This window comes from Dasypus novemcinctus, chromosome 7 (assembly GCF_030445035.2).
Source record: "Dasypus novemcinctus isolate mDasNov1 chromosome 7, mDasNov1.1.hap2, whole genome shotgun sequence".
In the NCBI taxonomy this organism is placed as follows: Eukaryota; Metazoa; Chordata; class Mammalia; order Cingulata; family Dasypodidae; genus Dasypus; species Dasypus novemcinctus.
In genome coordinates, this window is record NC_080679.1 from 34,799,407 (window position 1) to 34,818,952 (window position 19,546).

The following is a 19,546-nucleotide window of genomic DNA, read 5'->3' on the forward strand; positions in this document are numbered from 1 at the left end:
CAAATAGATAAATGGGACTTCCTCAAAATTAAAGCCTTCTGCACCTCAAAGGAGTTTGTCAGGAAAGTGAAAAGGCAGCCTACCCAATGTGAGAAAATATTTGATAACCATATGTCTGATAGGAGCCTAATATCCAGCATATAAAAAGAAATCCTTTATCTCGAAAATTAAAAGACAAACAACCCATTTAAAAAATGAGCTAGTGAATTAAATAAACTTCTCCAAAGAAGAAATACAAAAAGCTAAAAAGCACATGAAAAGATGCTCAACATCACTATTATAACTAGCTATTAGGGAAATGCAAATCAAAACTACAATGAGATATCATCTTACACCCATTAAAATGGCGACCATTAAAAGAACAGAGGACTACAGTGTTGGAGAGGATGTGGAGGAATGGGCACCCTCATTCACTGCAGGTTGGAATGTAGAATGGTCCAGCCATTGTGGAGGACAGTTTGGTGGTTCCTCAAAACATGAGCTATCTGTCATATGATCCAGCAATTCCACTGGTGGGTATATACCCAGAAGAATCAAAAGCAAGGACACGAACAGATATATGCACACCAATGTTCATAGTGGCATTATTCACTATTGCCAAAGGTGGAATCAACCCAAATGCCCATCAACAGATAAATGGATAAACAAAATGTGGTATGTACATATAATGGGATATTACTCAGCTGTTAGAAGGAATACAGTACTAACACATGGGACAACATGCATGCATATTGAGGACTTTATGTTGAGTGAAGCAAGCCAGGCACTGAAGGACAAATAATATATGCTCTCATGATATGAATTAAGCAGATCAAGCAGAGTCAGGGAGCTAGAGTCTAGAAGATAGGTTTATAGGAAATAGAAAGGAAAAAGAAGGTTATGAGCCAACTCCCATACAGGCATACTCGATGATAAAGTGAAAGTGAGTAGTTGTGCAGTGAAGGGATATGACAGTGGTGTAGTGGTACTACTAGGTTGGGCAGTGCAATTTTGACAGGGGAGGGTGGATTGGATGGTCTTTGGAACTGGGGGGAGAGACAGGGGAGGGAGCATTTGAACAATGGGGATTGGCAGGTATGTGGTTGAAACTACAATATTAGGAAAGCTCTTTTACAATATAAAAAGGAAGGGTTACTGGTTTAGGGTGTTGGATGGGGGTGCATTTGGCTAAGTGTGCAACTGGGGCAGTCTTCTAGAGAATATCGAGTGATCATTTTGTCATAGTGTGCTGTATCAGTGGGTGGAGACCCACATAATGAACGAGAAGGAGCTGGAGTCCCATCCTGGGTGGCCTGATATGTTCTCAAACAGAGGGGAGGGTGTCTCTCAAGAGCATGGGCAGTTCTTAATAGGGGAGGACAGACCAGTGTGTCAAGCCCTCAGTGTTGTTGCAGGTAGCTATGAATCTTGTCCTTCAAGGAGTGAAGCCTGGTGTTCGTGATGGGCCCTGAGGGGAGGGGGAGGGATAAATAGAGTAGATAGAGGAGGGGGTATTTAGGGGACAATGGAAGTGTTCTGCATGATAATGTAATGATGGATACAGGCCATGTTGAACTTCATCAAAAATTTATAAAAGTATATGGTCTAAAATGTAAACCATAATATAAACCATTGACCATGGTTAGTGGCTATGTTTCAACATTTGTACATCAGTTGTAACAAATGCACCATCCACATATAAAAAGGTTATTGATACAGGCCATCAACATATAAAAAGGTTATTGATACAGGCCATCCACATATAAAAAGGTTATTGATACAGGAAGGGGAGAAAAGAGGGAGGATGTTGAGTATATGGGAGTCCCTTGTGTTCTGTATTGTGCTTTACTGTGACCTAAAACTTCTTTGAAGACAAAATGAAAAATAAGTAAGACACTGTGGAAGAAATAGAAGAAAATGTCACTGTACATACAGGACAACAGATCTTACAGTAATGAAAGGCAAAACCAAAAAAAATTTTTTTTTGAATATTTTTCATTATTTTTTAATATCCAAATTTTTAAAATTTTATTTTAGTTTTAGTTTTTCTAAATTATTAGGTATTTTATTTCTTATGCTTAAACCTATCATTATTTCATTTTCCTATTAATTGTATTTGGTGATATTCTTGGCTTCATATTTAAATAAGTTTTGGATCACAGAAGGGTCAAAACTGGCAGGGGAGGATCACTGGTGTGGGGTATGAGTGATGGGAGATACATGGGAGGAAGTTCACCCGTGCTTACATATAAGGTATATAAATGTGTTCAAATGTTCATGGGACATTGTTACAGTGGGTGGAGATTCACACAAAAACCAAAAGAATATTGAATTTCCATCCTGGAGGGCTCTGATGCATTCTCTACTGGAACAGCAAAAATCTTCCAAGTGCAGGGGCAATGATAGTGAAGAAGGATGGTCCAATGAAGAATCCTTGATACTGACAACAATGCTTATGAGCCTTACCTCTTGAAATTGCAACTTAGCCTAGTGCTGTAGGGTGCCTAAGAGTTACCTTCTGAGCCAAACAACATATAAATGCATTTCCTTTCCCCAAGTGTGGGATATGATTCCCAGGGATGAGCCTCCCTGGCACTGAGGGATTACTACCAAGCATGAAGTAGTAATGCAATTGGAAAAAGTCCTTGAATAAAAGCGGGAAAAGGTAAAGACAAATGAGTTTATATGGCTAAGAGACTTCAAAGTGAGTCTGGAGGCCATCCCAGAGGTAATGCTTATGCATGTCTCAGCAGACTGCCAAAGTAGATACTACCCCAAATAGTGAGGCTCGTGAGCCCTGTGGAGACACCCAGGTCCTATGGTCATGGCAGATAGCTCCAGAGTTTGGTGCCTTGCCAGTGAGCCTTACTCTGAGTGTGACAGAATTGGACTCAGTTGTGACTTCTCTATACATGCCTCTTCTGTCCCTTCTATTTGAACTTATATTTGGTGCTGGAGTTGGTAGGGATTTGTCCAAGAGACTTGAATCTTTGGGCTGTCCATGTGCCAGCTGGGACCTGAGCCTCAGCAGAGGTGCAACACCTACTCTCCAGGTCACTGGGCATCTATAACTGTAAGCAAGAGAGTCCCATCCATCAGTTGCATGGGATCAAGGCCCTCTCTCAATTAGAGGTGTAATGGGCATCACCCTCCCAGAGTCCTCAGGATTGGGGAATAAAATATGGACTAGAGTAGACTTACTGACATTCTACTATAGATTTACTGTGATTCTAGCAATGGAAGGAATTATATCATTGATGTGGAGACAGTGGCTACTGGAGGTGCTGAAGGCAGGGAGAGGGAAAAACAGGTGTAATACGGGGCATTTTCAGGACTTGGAATTGTCCTGAATGACATTGTAATGACAGATATAGGCCATTATATATCCTACCAAAACCTATAGAATTGGGTGGGAGAGAGTGTAAACTACAATGTAACTATAATCCATGCTTAGTGGCAATGCTCCAAATGTGTTCATCAATTGCACTGAATGTACCACACTAATGAAAGAAGTTGTTAAGGTGGGGAAGGGTGGGAGGTATGGGGAGAGGGGCATATGGGAATCCCTTATATTTTTGTGTGTAACATTTTGTGTAATATAAGTATCTTTTTTTTAAAAAAATGAAAATATATTTAAAAAATAACTACAAACACCCAGTCTTTTATGCAATGAATAATAAATATTCTGAAAGAATTATTCATTATAAAATAAATTGGCTATGGCTAAAACACCACCAAATTTGTTATTGATGAATAAGTTGAACTATTTGAGGAACTACATATGTGGGCAGCATTGAAATTTAGCTTGAAAAAACAGAAATAATTATTAAAAAAAGTGAAAATACAAAAACTTAAAACTGCAGAAACTCTAATTTGCAAAGTTTGATATAGACCAAAATAAAACAAATTTTCCAAAAATCTAACCTATGAATTTAATCTTTATTATAAGTTTTACATGGAAAGGAAGTGATTGCAATTAAAATAACTTTGATAAAAAAACGAAAAGGGAAAAGACGGAAGTGCTTATTTGCAACATAAAATGACTGATCAAGGAATTAAACTGGCATAAGGAAATTAACTTTAAAAAATTCTTCCTTAATGAAAATTTATCTCTTTAGGTACAATTTTGATTAAAATGTTTGTATTCATAAAGTCAGAGTAAAAATAGTATTGGAGTCAAAACTATGAAGAAAAAATGTCCGCTGGTTTAAAATAGTATAGCCATAAAAATGGTGCCAACATTTTCTATTCTAACTGAGAACCAAGAGTAAGTTTAAGGCAGAATATGGGAATGTGAGAAATGGATGCGAAGGAGACAGTAATTATACAGAGGGAATTCAGAATTTGAAATAATCTATAAAAGTGTAAACCCCAAGTAACTTTTACATTCCAAGTAGGTTACTACATTTTACTTTCAGACCAATTTTATTTTTCTACCCAATGTTCCACAAATTAAGATCTACAGGTATCCCAGGTTATGCTTGACTAATAGGTTGAAACTGGACTGACCTGAACGGGCAGATGCTGGCTCTCTGGCCCTCCTAACCTAGAGAGTTACAAGTCATGTTCCCTTTCACATTGACCTTGAGTCAGCGTTACACCTCAACCCAAGAACATGATAGATGATCTGCTTATCTGAGGAGGTAGAGCCAATAGAAGTGAAAATCTGTATAAAAAAATGTTAACCTAACTACATGTGTAAGTCTGAATAGAGGAAAAACAATCTGGAAAAATTTATCAGTCCCTCCTCAAAAGTTAGAGAAAGTAGAGGGTAAAGCCATGAAATATTTACTGCCAATCTTGGTTTTCTTTTCAGACTATTTTCTGATCTCAAATGACTATCTGGGAAGGAATTACAGAGGGAAGTAAAAGCAGGAAGATTGAAAGAATTGGCTGTTGTCTCATTAATTCATTCCATAAATGTTTACTGTTATATCTTCCATGCAACAGAGCACCATGTTAGACACAGAGGATATATATAGATATACCAAGGAAATGGTAGCATAAAATCTGGTAAATGTCTTATTTATGGATTAGGTACTGTAAGAAAAGATTAAGATATTTGAGAAGTAGAGAAAGAGATTTCCTAACACTGATATAAGTGGGGAGAAAGCCAAAGGGTTGGCTAAGCCAGAATTATGAAACATACTTAAAGGAATACAACTCTATTATAGTATTTTTAAAGATGTGTATTGCATAAAAGGGAACTATCTATAATCCATTTGAATTACCGTCTCTTCCTTGAGAGTCCTATTCTAATTTCATACCTCAGTTTATATATCAGACTAGACCCAGCATCTTGGAATTGGGATGACATCCACATGATTCCCTGCACTTGGCTCAATGTCAGGCACGATTTATATTCTTGCTTTTTATGTGACAGGAGTTCTTACTGGTCTTTGAAAGAGTTTTCTTAAATAGTTTAAATGTCTGTTTTGAAATTTTTTTGCTTATCATTTGTACTACATGTACAGAAAATATTTTCTAAACAGGACTAAATGTCTTAGTCACTGCACAAATTCCAAATCAGGAGATTTTAATTACTGAGAATTTGCTATATTTTCCAGAACTTCTGCTATGACAAATTTCCTAAGTTTAGCTTCTAAAAACTTATTTGCTAGAACATTAATGTTACAGGTTACTATTACCAAACATAACCCTTGCAGTCATTCAATTTTCTTTCTCTTGCCATATTTACTTATCGCAAAGCACAGAATAAAGGGCTGTCTTTACCTTCTGAAGGATTCAGGAGCATATGCCACCACAGTGACACAGAGCTTTATGGCTTCACTGATAGAGAATGTCAAGTCTTCATTTCCATAGCAGAAATCTGAAGGGATAAAAGATCAAGGCAAAAAGCAGGATGGATTCCACGAGGAGTAAAGAATTTGCTATGACTCCCAACATTTTTTTCTAGTTATATTTTCTAACCAATTCTTTATTAGATTTTATTCCTAAACTTTAAAAAATCTGTTTTTCATCCAAAGGGGATAAAAATTCCGCTTACTAGCTTTGATAAGAGTGCTTTATCAGGAGTAGTTGTAAAAAATCCTGCCTGCTAGAAGACATTGAAGGACATTCAGATGGTCTGAGGTGAAACATGAGGCTTTGTTTGTAGCCCTACATGTTTCATGATAATAAATGATTATTTCAGATTATTCACTTAGAATTGCCCAGGATAACACATTTTTCTGAAAACTGCAGTGTTAGAACAGTGTTCTATCCAACATCGTTTTAATACAATTTTAATGACAGAGAATTCCTTACTCTTTAGGATCCTTAAGAAATTTAAGAAAAAGAGGAGATAGAAAAATGTCTTTATTTAAGTTATACCACTGGTCTATTTATTTTTGTTTTGATATAGTTTAAAATATTCAATAAATAGTTAATGTTTTTAAAAAACGGCAATGAGAAAAAGAATGCCATGGGAGTTCTGCTTTTACCCAATGACTTAAGAGGCTTCTCTGCTTTAACCAGCTCTAAGATGTCCAATATATCAGTGGTCTCTCCCTCCAGAGACTGCAGCAAGTCAAACAGGCACTGAGCTGACACGCCTTTGCTGGGCCCATTTTTGGCAACATCCTGTAAAAAGAAAAGCAATTTGAGTTTATGATTCCCACCTCAGTACAAAGATGGTTTGACCAGGAATTCAAATTTCATAAACACTATTACCAACAACAATTAAAACAACGTCTACCTGGTATTCTTCTTATATAATTCTGCATCAATGAATGCTGTTGAATGATTTTTGAGGTAGTATACCTGACTTCTCAGGGTTCTATTAAATGCTAATCTAGCACAAAAGAGCTATTTGTGTTATCTCATGGAAATAGAGGAACATCTGAACTGTTAGAAAAATTTATGCCAATAGCTACTCTGGTCCATGATGTCAGAACTCAGAGTTCCCAAAGGATATTTCCATACTGGATTGGTTAAATAGTTCAAATACATTGTTTAGGGAGCATATGATTATTTTAACAACTGTAGGAATTTCACAGATCCTATCCGATAATATATATATCCCAAATACAGATATTTGCCACTTCAAATCTATTTAAGATGGCCTTGATTCATTTATTAAAACAATGGATACCTATTAAATCCCTACTATAGGCCAGGTACCATTCTGTGGACTGCGGTTATAGCAAAATAACAACAACAACAACAAACAAAAAACACTAAGTGCCTACTTTCGTTGAGTTTAAATTCTCTTGGTGAAGTGTGATAGAGATTCATAATAATGAAACAAATACAAGAATAACACGTGAGTTGGTGATAAATGTACTGAAGAAAAGTAAAGCAGGATAAGTAGTAAACAGTGACAGAAAGGAATGCGGATTAAGAAATAATCCTTTGATCTTTTTCTACTTTCTATCCCTTTTATTAATCAAGTATCAAAAACTGGAGAGATGGTCTATTTATACCTTAAGGGCTGAGATGAAGGCCAGCCAGAAGAAAACTGCTTGTCTACCTGAAGAGGAACAATTCATGGCATTCACGTTCCATTGGTTAAAGAAAGAGAGCTTACTTACAGGAAACTCCAGGAGAGGGGCCACACTAGCAAACAACTGCAGCACAAAGGGCTTCCGGTGTAGAATATAGAACTGATGACAGGCAAATTCAATGGCTTGACGCAACTGGGGATTGCTTTCATAGTCAGAGTATACCTATGAAAAAATATCACATATTCAGAAAATGCCCTAACAGCACACTAAAGTTTATATTTGCTTTTAAAACTTGTAGCTAATTTCACAAACTTGCTCAAGGGAATATAAAGTCATAAAATCTTCCTAGACAGCAATTTTGTAATATACATATAATTCTTAAAAAATCTAAATATACTTTTTTCCAGAAAGTTTGTGACTAGGAATTTATCTCATGGAAAGAACTGGGCAAATTTATATAGCTGTATAGGCAAGGTCTACTGCACGGTTGTTTATAATAGTGGAAGATTTGAAACAATTTATTCATAAATGGGGGTTGGTTAAGTGAATTATGGTACATGCATACAATGGGATAATTATGTGGCTATTTGAAATGATGATAATAAAGTTAAATGTAGCTACATGAAAAGCTGCCCATAATATTCTTAGTGTTACATGAAAAAAAGAGTACAAACACAAATGTATATGATTTCACCTTTGTTCAAAACACAAAAAAAGATGTGTGTATAATGGAATACCAGGATTTTGAAAAAATGTAAACAATGGTTGTGTCTGGGAGGGAGGATTATAGGTGATCTTTATTTTCTTCTTTAAACCTTATTTTCTGAATTTTATACTGAGCAGTTTTTGATTCTGTAGACAGTAAAGAGGTTATAAAAGCAGAGAGAACTGCAACTATTTAAAATTATTTCAGAGAGCTCTGGTGATATGAAGGTCAATTTCTTGCCATTGAAGACTAAGCAGGCTCCATTTTGCACAATCATGTATTACTTCCATAATTTATAATAAAACTTCTGTAAAAATAGAGAAGTAGGATGAGCACCCAGACCCACCTTGACTTTATTTAATATTCCCAGAATGGAGTCAGATACATATTAGAAGAGTAAACAGAAATATTCTTGCTAAACCAACCTCCTTAAACCATCATACCAAATTTAACAGCAATGAATATCTGTTCACAGAAAAAATCAGCTGAACACTTGCCATAACATTTGACAAAAGAGCAGTGGTTTGCACACTTTCTAGGGTGTCAGAAGCACCTGGCGATCTTGTTAAAACATGGAATGTTAGGCCCCGACCCCAGAGTTTCTGATTCAGTAAGTCTAAGATGGGAACCAAAATAATGCATTTCTAACAAGTACCCAGGTGATGCTGATGAGGCCAGAACCACTAGCCTCAAATGGGAAAGCATATTCCAGGCCTGTGGGATCTTTGGGCTAGAATGGAATATTGTCAATTCTTGGAAACTTATAGGGGGATTTCCTTTGGTGCCCCCCTGCTGTCACAAAAGCTGGTAACTGGGTCATTAACAGTTTCAGTTACAGGTCTTGTTGAAGTACTAGATATGAGCAAGGCTTCAGCTAATTTTCTGACTAGAGAGTGATTGTGGGCACCTGCAGCATGGTGGGAAGAATCCACTGGTAGCCGCTGAGAGAGAAGAGGTGATTGAAGTGCACAGCTGTGTTGATGACAGTGGCTGCGTACTGCCTGAGAAGGGCACTGTCTTCTGGGTGGAGGATCAGAGCCCCGTTAAAAACGTTGAGGAAAAGCATGATCTCATCTCCCCAGGGAAACTCGCTCGGCATGCCCAGGAACATCTCCTCCAGAAGCTGGATCCACAGGCTTTTCTGAAGAGTGTCAAGGCCAAACAGTTCCTTCCCAGCTGTGAGAACATGAAACAGCAGAGACAGAATTAACCCCATGCCATTCCTGTCAGCGTGAAAGGGCAATCAACCCCAAGGGCAGTGCTGTTTTCCATGTGTCCTGACTCTGGGATGTGAAGATCTACTGCTAAAATGCATTCCAGCACATTCCACACAATCCTAGCTCTCCAATGACTTTCATCATCACCTCTTTGATTCAACTCTGTGGGGCAAGATGGGGCAGACATCTGCAGTGTTTTGCTGCTGAATAAGCTGTGGCTTTAAGAGAAATAACGCAACTAGAAAATGACAGGGCTGGCACTAGTCCTCGGTCTTCTAATTCTTTTTCCACTAGAGCTCTGCAGCTTTTGGATGAAGAGGCTGAGGTATAGGGGCACTAATTTAACTAAATTATCCCAAATTAATAACTGAGTAATAAAGCCAGATTTTACATCCAGGTTTCTCTCTTTCTGTTTCTTTCTCTTTCCTTTTTTTCCCTTTTTCTTTCTTACAGGTATAATTTGATAAAAATATTCATGTAACCAACACCCTAATCAATTTATAGACTGTTTTCATCACCCTATAAATTTCTTACTCCCTTTTCTCAGAAATTCATAACCTGGCCCCTCCAAACAAGGATAACACTGTTCTGATTTCTGTCAGTTTGAGTTAAGCTTCATATAAATACCTGTTCTTCCCCGGGTCTACTTCTTTACTAAACCATATTACTTTCAGCTGCTCAGGATAAGCAGCGGTCTCAAAGTTTGGTTCCTGGAAAAGCAAGTTGTATCATCACCTGGGAACTTGTTAGCAATGCAAGTTCTAGGGCCCCTTCTGTGGCCTACAGGGACTTCTAAGGCACTAGCTTAGGCACTTCCACCAATTCAGTTGCTCTCAGGCTGAAAAGAAAACAAGGGTGTACAAAGAAGCCCAAGAGATGAAAGGCTGGTTTCTTCATACCTTGAGGATCACTGAAGAGGGAAAACTCGGCATCAATTGCACTTCGAGGAAATGAGGGCAGTCTGAGGAGGTCTTCCTGAAGCATGGAGACGTGGGACTGTTTGTGGGCAGTGGGAATCTTCTGGGTTAGGGAGATAAGAAACAAAACCCGCCCTACTTCCTCCAGCTTCCGAGTGAACACCTAGTGGAAAGCAAAAGCAGGAGTAGAAAAAAATCAGCACCTACAACTTTGAGATTACAAAGAGTGAAGAAATCAAAATGATGGTAAATGGGCTGGTAAAAGAAAGGTGGGAAAAGTGAAAAGAGGGAGAAATGTTTCCTTCTTAATCATAGAGAAAGAGCAAGCAATACTTAATTGATTCTTACTTTCTATTTCTGTCTGCTCTACAGAGGGAAGGGTTCTTATGGAGTTTGGAGGCTGGGGGAGCACAAAGCAAGCCTTTCCAAGGTAGTTCAAAGTTAAACAGAGTCCATTTGTTTGACTGTCATAAAATGGAATATCTTCTCCAACTGGGAGTCAGTCAATTTCAACTGTGTCTACCATTTCAGTGATGCCTTAAGCTGTTTCCTGTCATTCTGGGTTTGCTTCTTACAAAAGGACCCTGAAATGGAATCCAGAAAGACCTATCTTATGACAAAAGCTTATGAACCCTAGATTGGTCTCTTCAGCCTTGAGTTTAGATGGCATGGCCTACGGGCTCTTGGTCCATTCTCTTAAAGGTTTCTTTCCTCTTGATGACGAGTAGGAAGGGGGTGTGTTTAGGAGTTTCATAAGCACTGAGCAGCTGTTGAGGAAACTTCAGAGCTAGAACCGAGGCCTGTGTATTATCTCCTTGAGGAACTTAGAAAGAAGACTGGAGACTTCAACATGGAGTGTAAAGAGAGTAAGGGTCTCATTTTATGGTATTCTTTTAAAACATTTTTAAACGATAATAAAACATACTAGTGAATGACATTATTAATTATGGTTTTAATTATTTTGCTGTCAAAATCAGAGACTAGAATAACTTTCAGAAAATTGTTTTTAGATGTTTGTATTTAAGATCTTACAGTTTTGCCCAACACCTCATATTTCATAACACATTCATTATTCTATTTGCTTTAAGTCTAATTTAGTAGATAATAGAAACTATACATACTTTTATTATTTAAGTGGTCTTGTTCTAAGCCAGTCTTATTCGTGTTATGACAGTGTTTTGGATAATTTGATTCTAAATTAGAATTTGAAAATGATAATGGATCCTGAAATTCCTGAGTAGAGATTTTACTAATGATAATCAATGCAATACATATATAATGCTAACATTGGTAAAAAAATTTTTTAGAATCATGTACTATACCTATATTGTGCATGCAAAATGGTGAATTCCTTTCTGTAAGTTCAAAGTCTGATTTGAGACTAGATATGGAAAAACTGGTTTGCTCTTCAAGCTTAAACCTAAGTCCAACCACTTACTTGTACCTCCTCCTGTTTTGAGAGGAGTTAGTTACTTGCCCAAGGTCAGATCCCTAGTCAGTGGCAGAGCTGGAACCAAGTCCAAATCTTTAGAGTCTTAATTCAATGCATTTTTTAGCCATACTACATTAACCCCTTTAACTTTTTTTCAGTTAGTATGAACCTCTGGGTCAACCTTCTTATAATATCTATATCATGTGACCAGCAATCCTGTTTTTTTTTTAATGGGAAATGAAAATAAGATTTCTAATGTTTATTACCAATAATCACAGAGTTGCTCCAAGTAAGCATTCCTTAATACCTTAATACTAAGATCCAGTTTATAAAACTTAACACACAGGGGAGCTATCTATTGGCCAAGGGCCCATCCATCCTCTCTCTCTAGAGAGAATCATAATGGAATTGCAGGATGTCAAGTTTGGTAACACATTTACAGATTATCTAGCCCAACAATATGACAAAACCATAGAATAAAACCCAAGTGGTCAGGCACCTGTTTCTGAATGAGCTCCTGTCCTTTCTCTGGATGCATATGTACAAGGTTCAGCTGTGGAGATACGGACCTCCGGAAAGGATAAATATCCCGAACATAGGTCTGAGGTGGGAGTACACAAAGAGAAAAAATAGTTCAAAGAACTGAACTTATACCCTCACTTCTTCATCTAAAGCTCAGACAAATAAAAGTTCATTTATTCTTATTACTTTATGTTTCCCATTTCTTCAAAAGCCCAGAAGAGGTAAAAATTCTCTTCAGGAAAGTTTCAAGGCATCCATGCCAAATACCCTTTCCAAGTTCTGTCCGGGGCAAAGGAGCCAAAGACAATTGACTAAGAGATCATTCTGGAAGAAGAGGGTCACTGTAAAGTAACATCAGTGGTGTTCTTTTGCTTATGAGATCAGGTCACCATGGTTATATGCAACATAATTAGAAAGGGAATCAGAAGAGCATATACATGCTAAGTTTTTATTACAACTGCCCTATATAGTAGATACTATTATCATCACCTTCATTTTATAGACAAGGAAACTGAAGGGTAGGAAGGTAAAGAAGCTAGTCCAAAGCCACAGGCAGTCAGGTGGTATGATTCAAGTGGCCATGCTCATCACCTCTAAACAATGCTGCCTCCCTGAGCACAGCTGCCCTCGGGAGAGCTATACCGTTATTCAACAGGATAGTGCCATTATTGCTCAGTCTCACCTTATTATAGTGGATAAGGTTCCATCGTTTATCCATGAGAAAATAATGTGTTGACTGGGATTCTGGGATATTAAAAAATTCCAGACATTCCTAGAATAATTGTAACAAAATTGAATAAATGTTTATTGAGAGCTTATTATTTGTCAGGTGATTAGTATGCTGAAAGTTAAAAACATCAAGACAAGGAAGTTCTTACAAGGATTTTATACTATACCTACATATGAGATTATAAATACATATTTATATTTTATGTTTTATATGTTATAGGTGTATGTAAATGTATCTGTGGGTATGTATGTATATGTGTTTATATAAACACACACAGTTACTCGAAGAATGAGATAATAAAAATTAATATATAGGCTGCTCTTATAGTGCCAAGGGATGTACAGTGGTAATTCAGTCTGAGTGATGGATTGTGGAGGCACAGTGGCATTTCAACATCTATAAGCAGCTGTTAAGGAAACTTGATTTAAAAACGCAAGTAAATGCCATAATTGAATGTGATTTTTAATTATTTTGATGTCAAAATCAGAGTCTAGGATAACATATGGGAAGTCATTTTTCAAAGTATTTATATTTATGATCTTATATCTTAAGACTTAAGATATATTTAAGACTGCACAACTCTATGATAAAACTGAGAGCCACTGAGTGTATATTTTCGACGGATTGTACAAGACATGGGACTGTGTAACACAGAGAACCCTGTGGTGGATGATTGGCTGTGGTTAACAGTATAGATATGAGGACATTCTTTCATGAACTCTTAACAAATTTATAATACTAATCGTGGTGTTAATAAAAGGGCAGTTAATGGAAAACACACACTAGATATAAGTTATAGACTATAGTTAGTAATATTTTGATGATGTTTTTTCATCATTTGTAACAAATGTTCCACAACAATGCAAGTGTTGGTGGTAGGGTGATGTATGGGAATCCTCTACGTTATGCATGATGGTTTTGTAAGCTCACAACTTTTCTTATTAAAAAAAAAAAGATATTTTTAAGAGCTTACAATTTTGCCCAATACTTCACACCTCATAACAGATTGAGGTTGTGGTGAACAGTCTTAACATTGGGCAAAAAAGCATGTTTGGTAACAACATTAATTGATGTGGAGAAAGTGGCCACAGTACTTACTGAGGGCAGGGAGAGGGAAGAAGAGATGAGATGTGGGGGCATTTTCAGGACTTGGAGTTGTCCTAAATGATATTGCAGGGACAGATGCTGGTCAATATATATCCTGGCAAAAAACTACAGAATATATTGGGGTAGAATGTAAACTATAATGTGAACTATAATCCATGTAGTGCAGCAGTGCTCCAAGATGTATTCACCGAATGCAATGGATGTGTCACAATGATGAAGGAGGTTGTTGATGTGGGAGGAGTGGGGAGAGGGAGGTTGGGGTGTGGGTTATGTGGGAACTTCTTATATTTTTTAATGTAACATTTTTTGTGATCTATGTATCTTCAAAAATACAATTAAAATACTAAAAAAAATAATTCTTTGAGCATTTAATATATACTATGTGCTTGGATTGATACTTTCATGTAGATAACTTTTTGTAACCTGCACTAGTGTTCCAGGACTGTTGAAAAAGAAACTGAGACCTAGAGGGTTCTGATTGTTTGATCCAGGTCATACTATGTTGAAGCCAGGGTTTGAACTCATTGTCTGCCTTCTTGCATCCTACCATTCGACCTGAGTAGAAAAATGCAATAGTTTTGGAAATTTGCTTCATGGAGGCTTAGCTGTTCTCTGGAGATGTTGAGGTGAGGACCTAACCTTTCTACTGAAATAAAATACCCAAAGTTTGCACAATTTTTTGTTTATGTGTGGGTCCAGAGCTATGTTCCAGGAAATCAGAGTATCAAAAGTCTCAGATAAATGGAGAATCACCTTACCAGTTTTTCACTTTACCTTAAAACTCTTGTAGGCAAGAGTAGCTATGGATTGCATTTCTTTTGAAAGGAATAATTGTCATAACCATTAGAAAATACTCTCTTGTCTTCCCTTATATAATTTCTGTTTATCCAATCATTTTTGCCAGTGGCAAGTGGCAAGCCAAGACTTACATAGTTCAACTAGATGCCACAAAAAGATGCCCTGGAATGGATCATTAGGTGACAGTTGAGTTTGTCCCAATGCTGTCTGTGTGTAGCCCAGGGCACCTCCAGAACTACTACAAGTGATTTAGGAAGTTCCTAAGTGGGAATTCACTGCATTGTGAGAGGAGTTAGGAATACACACCAGAAGGTCAAGGTTCTGCTGCAGTTGAGGGAGAATATGCAAGAGTCAGCCTACTTCAGTGCAGAGCTATAATACCAGTAAAAGTGGGGAGAATTATGGAACAAGTATGCAAGAAATAGAGTAGGTACACAAAGTGGAGCAGTTTCTAGAAGACTATTCATCTGAAGTCACAAAATGCCATATAATTCTAAAACGTATGTATGTTCAGTGAGGTGACCACAGGCCCTGTGTCTAGAAATTCACTTCTATTAAAAGTTATTCCTACCTTCAACAGGGCTTCAAACTGAGTGTCTTCATGGACTGGTAACTGGGTTGGGATATCACACTCATTCTGTCCATGAACTACCAAGGTTTTGGTACCTACAGAAGGTGAAAATCAGAATAAACTCAATTCTACTATGGAAGGTTTACATTTAAGCCATAAAATATGAACATATTATCAAGTAGATATAATTATTAAGTACTTAATGTGAACCATATGTTGTAGTAAGAGCACTCCTTTATTTATCAGAAAATAAAATATTTTAAATTTTTCACTTATTAAAGGATAGCTTCCATTTACATAGTTGTAAAAACTAAATCTTTTACATGTACAATCTCATTAAAATCTCATAGATCCCTATGACATGGATATAATTATTTTCACTTTACAAATGGAAAACAGACAGTTGATTACATATTATTTAGTAGGAGTTAGAATTCAAACCCCAAGTGTTGCAACAAGTAATATATCCCTGCATTTTAAATGAGATGATCAGGAAACTAAGGTTGAGAAAATAAACAGAGATATTAACAAAACCCTCAAAACCCTTAAGTGTAGCTTAAATTTACATTTTCTATATTCTACTTCTCTGGTGAGACAGTATCTATTCTGTTTTGTTCATTAATTACAAGTCTTTGTGAATATAATGATTTGCCACGGGTTTTAACAAGTTATTTTAAATAGATGAATGATGGTATAAGTTTCTTTGCTATAAAAAAACCGATCACATTTTTGAGTAATTAGTCTACAGAACATATAAATACACAACTGCCATTTCTTGAATGCTCACCATGAGTCAGGTGCTACAGCAAGTTTTTTACATACCTAATCTCATTTATTCTTCATGGATGTGAACTATGAATTATACCCTATTTTACACATAAGGAAAAGATGCCTTGAAAAGTGATGTACTTTTTTTTTAAGATTTATTTTTTTATTTCTTTCTCTCCCCTTCCCCGCCCTCCCAGTTATCTGCTCTCTGTGTCCATTTGCTGTGTGTTCTTCTGTGTCCACTTATATTCTTGTCAGTGGCACTGGGAATCTGTGTCTCTTTTTTGTTGCATCATCTTGCTATGTCAGCTCTCCATGTGTGTGGTGCCACTACTGGGTGGCCTGCACTTTTTTCACGTGGGGCTTCTCTATGCAGGGACACCCGTGTGGCACGGCACTCCTTGGGCACATCAGCACTGCACACGGGCCAGCTCACCACACAGGTCAGAAGGCCTTGTGTTTGAACCCTGGACCTCCCATGTGGTAGGCAGATGCTCTAGCAGTTGAGCCAAATCTGCTTCCTGCACTTTTTTTTAATAGCTAATGCTAAATAGGCAACTAGCAAATAGCAGAGCTATGATTCTAGCACACAGGTTCTAACTGTTGCCAGAACATATGTTCTTATCTATACCTATTTTGCCTTTCTCTTTATTTCAATACATGGATCATCTCATATTTTCTTAGTCACTGCCTAAGGATAAAGGATTTGGCAAAACCTTCATCTTAAGGAAAAACAAACTATCCAAAGTGAAAAGGAACTCTATCTAGAGTTTATACCACACTTCATGTTCTTTTGTAATTCTCTTTCTTCCTGCTCTTCTCTTTTCCAATTTTTCATAAAGCCATCTCTCATTGACTTTACAAAAGACTGAGTTCCATGCCATGCAAACAATATCATTCCCCTTGCAGTGCCAAAAATTCACTCAAAAAGGCTTTCAGTTCAGCCGTCCCTCTGTGATAGACTTAAATAAATCTTCAGCCTTGGCAGCTCTTCAAGGAATGATTCACGTGGATCTCAGTTCTGATGTCTCCCTCTTAATCTGGCAACTGCTGACTTTTTAAAGGGGCTATTGTATTTCTTCAGACTGCGTTAAACAAAAGTCCTTTGAAGCACTCAATGCTACAGGGTCAGAATTCTGCAAATTTTCTCATGAATGAAAGAGGCTTTTGGTCTTTATAAAGGGTATTTGTAATCTTAAAGAAAAGAAAAGTTATCATGTCATCCAAAAATGGTAGTGCATTACCTGGCATCGAGGCGGTCACCAGGAGCTTTACCTCACACTGCTCCTTCTTCATAGTCTGCTTGAGATCCTTGAAGAAGAGGCCCTCCACGTAACCCACCACTTCCCACAGGAAGGTCAGAGTGGCTGAAATGGCATCCATCCCCCACTCACAGGGGGTCCGCACAAAGTACATGATTAATCCCACCTAAAAGTCATAGAATGGGAAGAGCTCACAGAGGCACAACAATCCTGGGCTCATGTTCTCATTACTTGGGCTTTTAATTTTTAAATTAAATATTCCTTTGTGCCTTCATATACTCTGTTCAAATTCCTCTCTCACATTTTTAATGGCACTAGCATGGAAAGGAAATAACTGGAAAACTGACCAGAGCAAGTTACAGTATATTTTCCTATATCTCTAAAAGGAATGCAGATCACTTTTCCTGGTTGCAGATCATTTGGTAGCTCTGTTATATAGGCCATTCAAAATTAACCTGTATATGCCATGTACCCAAACATTATTTGCAGTTTGGGTTATATCTAGCAGTTGAACCTAAGAATGTTCTGCTTCGCTTGTCTGTAGACTCTGCAGTTTTTGCTTGTGAGTTTTCTAAAATAATTTTTTTAACAAATCAGTTTTATTGATCCATATTAATAAAGCATAAATCCATCCAAAGTATACAATCAATGCTATTCAGTATAATTGCATAGTTGTTCATACACCACTTCAATTAGTTTTAGAGCAGTTTCATTATTCCAATAATCATAATAATAAATAAAAAACAAACAAAAAATTCATTACCTCTCAATCATTCTATGCTTCCCCTGCCACACATAGCTGTTATTCTGTTTCCTTCTCTCTAGTTTGTTTTTATATTTTGTAAAAAACAGTCTTATATTTGCAATATCACCCATATTTGCATTTTACATGAGGTTTTACTATCTTATACAATCCCATGTTACAGTTTTAACTTTCCTTCTAGTAATATACATGATCTTAGACTTTCCCTTCCAACCACTGTCATACCCATATAATTGCTCTGCTAGTTACAAACACCATGATATGCTTTCACTATTTCTATTCATTTCCAAAGACTTGCAAACAACCTTTTAACAAATTCTGTACAGATTAACCATCAACTTTCCCTTACCCTCATTCTATTTTCTTGTGACTTATATTCTAATTACTAACTCGATGGGTTAAAAGTTATTATAATAATTATTATAAATAACAGTGTATTTAGTTAATAATACCACAATCATACAGTATTTGTCCTTTTGTGTCTGGCTTGCTTCACTCAACATAATGTTCTCCAGGTTCATCCATATTGTCATATATTTTCACGACTTCATTTCTTCTTACAGCTGCATAATATTCCATCCCATGTATACACCACTATTTGTTTATCCACTCACCAGTTGACAGACACATGGGTTTCTGAGATAATTTTGAAAACTGTGTGCCCCTTTGCACATTTTTAAGTTGACATTTAAAATGTCTCATCCCTATTTATTTTTTGAATAGGAGGTATAATATATTACCCATTATATAAATTGAATTAAAATGAGGACTGAGTATAATTGGAACATATATTTCATCAAATTTGATGAAATAAATTTTAGCTACCTTATTAAAAAATGCACAGTAAAATCAGAACCAAGTAATGTAAACACTTTTTCTGTGGGTTATATCCAATGTTTCTTGAAAAATATAGTAGCCCTGAAAAACTTCCTAGGTACATTGGGAACCAGTGTCATTACCTAATTGGCTTCAGTAATTCTGAATGCTGAACACCTTAATGAAGGCCAAGCCTCATCCCTAACAGAAATCTATAAAAGACAGGAAAAGGAGGGAAGTCTGATGGGTTAAAAGTGCCTTTATCAGTCTTAAAGGAAGCGTCCTTAAAACTAAAACCATACTTCAGATTACTTATTTGTTTTTTGTGCCTATCAATGCAACCCAATGTTATCTGGATGGGCTGGATGGGTGTGTGGGGAGGGGGCTTTCTCCTGTATAGCAGCAGAAGTGTGACTGAGATGGCAGGCATGCCTGAAGAAGATTTAGAGCATGCATGTAAGTTGAAGATCTGGAGATTTATTCCCTTAAAACATCTGGGCGCCAAACCCCTTT

At 37.0% G+C, this 19,546-nt stretch overlaps 1 protein-coding gene across 8 annotated transcripts in view; it reads right to left on the reverse strand.

Moving 5' to 3' along the window:
• The window catches only part of UNC80 (unc-80 homolog, NALCN channel complex subunit), a 270,741-nt gene that overhangs the window by 60,248 nt on the left and 190,947 nt on the right, over positions 1-19,546 (reverse strand). For all 8 annotated transcript variants that reach the window (XM_058300212.1, XM_058300207.1, XM_058300210.2 and 5 more), the window contains 9 exons: positions 17,437-17,620; positions 15,425-15,519; positions 12,901-12,990; positions 12,196-12,297; positions 10,247-10,427; positions 9,038-9,306; positions 7,512-7,646; positions 6,423-6,561; positions 5,713-5,809 (listed from right to left, as the gene is read on the reverse strand). In XM_058300212.1, the coding sequence (XP_058156195.1) occupies positions 5,713-5,809; positions 6,423-6,561; positions 7,512-7,646; positions 9,038-9,306; positions 10,247-10,427; positions 12,196-12,297; positions 12,901-12,990; positions 15,425-15,519; positions 17,437-17,620 (1,292 nt within the window). The remainder of the gene's footprint in view (positions 1-5,712; positions 5,810-6,422; positions 6,562-7,511; positions 7,647-9,037; positions 9,307-10,246; positions 10,428-12,195; positions 12,298-12,900; positions 12,991-15,424; positions 15,520-17,436; positions 17,621-19,546) is intronic.